We start from the raw sequence: 2500 nt of genomic DNA, 5'->3' as shown, positions 1-2500 counted from the left end.
AATACAATATTTTATATTTTTAAGAAGGCGAACCACCAGGTACAAGAAGCATCGTAGCATATTCGTGGGCGCGAAGATTGGCACTCGATTACAGGCCTGCGAAGGAGTGCGATGGTGCTAATGGAACGAACGGAATGACATCAGAAATGGCGTTGGAAACGACGTCGGACGCGTTCGAGTTAACCGCTATAAGGTGGCTCGAGACGATCCCTCGACGGCTCTTTCTCTATAGCGGCCACTTGGATCTTCGAGTGGCCGGTTATCCAAGTCTCCGAGTGATTGCCGTCAAGCATGGACCTCTACCGACCTCTTCGCTCTTCTGCACCGTTTGGTGAGCCACTTTTCCGCTAACGTTCTCTATCAGATAGATAGAAAGAGCGAGAAAAAGAAGGAGAGAGAGAGAGAGAGAGAGAGAGAGAAAGAGAAAGAGAAAAAAGAGAGATGGCTGACCCTTACCATCTTTCCGCGTCGATGAGCTAAGGCAATACGAGAAACAAGTTGGAGACCGGAAACTTTAATTTATTTCTTCGATCAAGGCAGTCAGTAATTATTTGATTTACATAATAGCAATAAAATAGGTTCTTGGAAATGACTTGGTAAAAAAAAAAAGAACAAAAAAAAAAAAAAGAAAAAGAAAAAGAAAAAGAAAAAAAAAAAGAAAAAAAATATGAAATGAAAGTTATCGAATATATTTTGATAAGAAAAATAATATTCGTCTGAATAGTAGATAATTAAATGTAAATTAGATATAATATTGATCGCAGAGATGTTAATTTTCTCATTAGATACAAATCATCGAGATATCTCATTTATGTTTTTATTATACTAATGGATCCAACCATACCGATTAAAATTAATTCGCTTTCATCTTGTCTGTTTGTCGCACACAGGTACGAGGAGGAACAAGGAAGGATACGAAGTTACAGCATGGAGGCTCTAGTTTCGCCTATATGGTTGGAAGAGTGGGGAGGAGAGACAGACAGTTACACGGGAATTCTAGTATCCTGTCAGTTACCGTCGTTAGAAGGATACACGGCGTATCCTTCGCGAGTATACGTCGGTGCTACGTCCTGCTACGAAAATCCTAGTCATAGTTTAGCCATATTTAGAGACAACGAGACGCATAATGATTATAGCTCGAATAATTCCAAAAGATTCACACTTTGTATCAAGGGACTTGATTTCGACGAAGATATATCAGAGAAATTAGTGGCGTTCGTCGAATTACATAGGATATTAGGTGCCGGACTCTTTTATTTCTACGTTTTCGATGTTCACGAAAACGTCCTGAAGGTATTGAGATTATACGAGAGATCGAATGTAGTTCGATGGTTCGATTTAACACTGCCGGGTGATTTACCGAAGGATAAAAATGATAGAAGAGAATTTTTCAACAATGATATCTGGACAAAGAGAAGAATGGAACTGATACCTTACAATCACTGTTTCTACGAAAATCTACGTCGATCGGAATTTGTAGTACCGATTGACGTAGATGAGGCAATCGTACCGGTAAAGAGAAAAAGCTGGCACGGTCTGATCTTCGACGAGCGTAGGAAACTCGGTGAAACTTTCGAAGAGTTTGCCTCTTATTCCGTACGGAACGCTTACTTTTTCCGAGAGTTGCAGAACAAGAGCAAATCCGATAGTTTCATCGAGAATCCAGATTATCTGGACACTGTTAGGACCTCTAACATATCTCCTGAAGGTGACTCGGTCAAGAGTTTCATTTCAACTAGGCGAGCTTTAACCGTGCACAATCATTATGCTTTAACAACGTTGAATCCAACAACGAGAAGAGCTCATCATCTGAATCCTAATGATGCCTTGAAGCATCATCATCGAGCCTGTGACAGCAGATATCTCGATTGCGATCTTCTTATGGAAGACGTTCGCATTGACGTCTCTGCTCTGCGTTATGCGAATGAGCTCAAGGCTAGAATGAAAGTCACTTTGAACGACTTGAATAGCATCGATAATAAATAAATTCGTCGCGGTGATAAACTCAACGATGATGATTCCTTTCTTATGAATCTGTGATACTTCATTGCTTATCCCTTTGAAACATAAGCATAGAGAAGAGAGAGAGAGAGAGAGAGAGAGAGAGATGAAAAGATATATATATATATATATATATATATATATATATATATATATATATGTATATATATATATAACATCGATCATACTTCATATATATGATCGACGTTCTCAATAATCTTCTTCTCTTTCGCCAATCATTCTTCTCCTTTTTCTCCTCCCAAGTGTTTTAATAGCAAAGAAATAGTACTTAAATTAGTTCACTGGCGATTAAGTATCTATCCTAAAAACAGAATGAGTATGTTCTTCGTGATTAAAAAAAAAAATTAAAAAAAAAAAAAAAAAAAAAAAAAAGAAAAAAAAAACAGAAAAAAATGAAAAAAGAAAAAAGAAAAAGAGAAAAAAAAGTAAAAAAATAAGCATGAAATAAAAATGAAGCATTAAGGATAGAATCAACAGC

The 2500-nt window shown here is 37.3% G+C and overlaps 1 protein-coding gene across 2 annotated transcripts in view; it reads left to right on the top strand.

The window, feature by feature from the left end:
- Window positions 1–2130, top strand: part of LOC118444581 (uncharacterized) — an 8317-nt gene extending 6187 nt beyond the window's left edge. Inside the window, exons 2-3 of one of the 2 annotated variants that reach the window (XM_035872980.2) lie at window positions 28–331; window positions 891–2130. In XM_035872980.2, coding sequence (XP_035728873.1) covers window positions 28–331; window positions 891–1986 — 1400 coding nt within the window. In that variant the 3' untranslated portion in view covers window positions 1987–2130. Of the gene's footprint in view, window positions 1–24; window positions 332–890 lie in introns of both variants that reach the window. The other variant, XM_035872979.2, reaches the window with a different exon arrangement.
- Window positions 2131–2500: the final 370 nt, after the last annotated feature.

The sequence above is a fragment of the Vespa mandarinia genome, chromosome 15 (genome assembly GCF_050613455.1).
Source record: "Vespa mandarinia isolate Hongniang chromosome 15, ASM5061345v1, whole genome shotgun sequence".
Lineage (NCBI taxonomy): Eukaryota > Metazoa > Arthropoda > Insecta > Hymenoptera > Vespidae > Vespa > Vespa mandarinia.
Note: the sequence above shows the minus strand (reverse complement) of the source record. Positions and strands in the feature narration are given on the sequence as shown.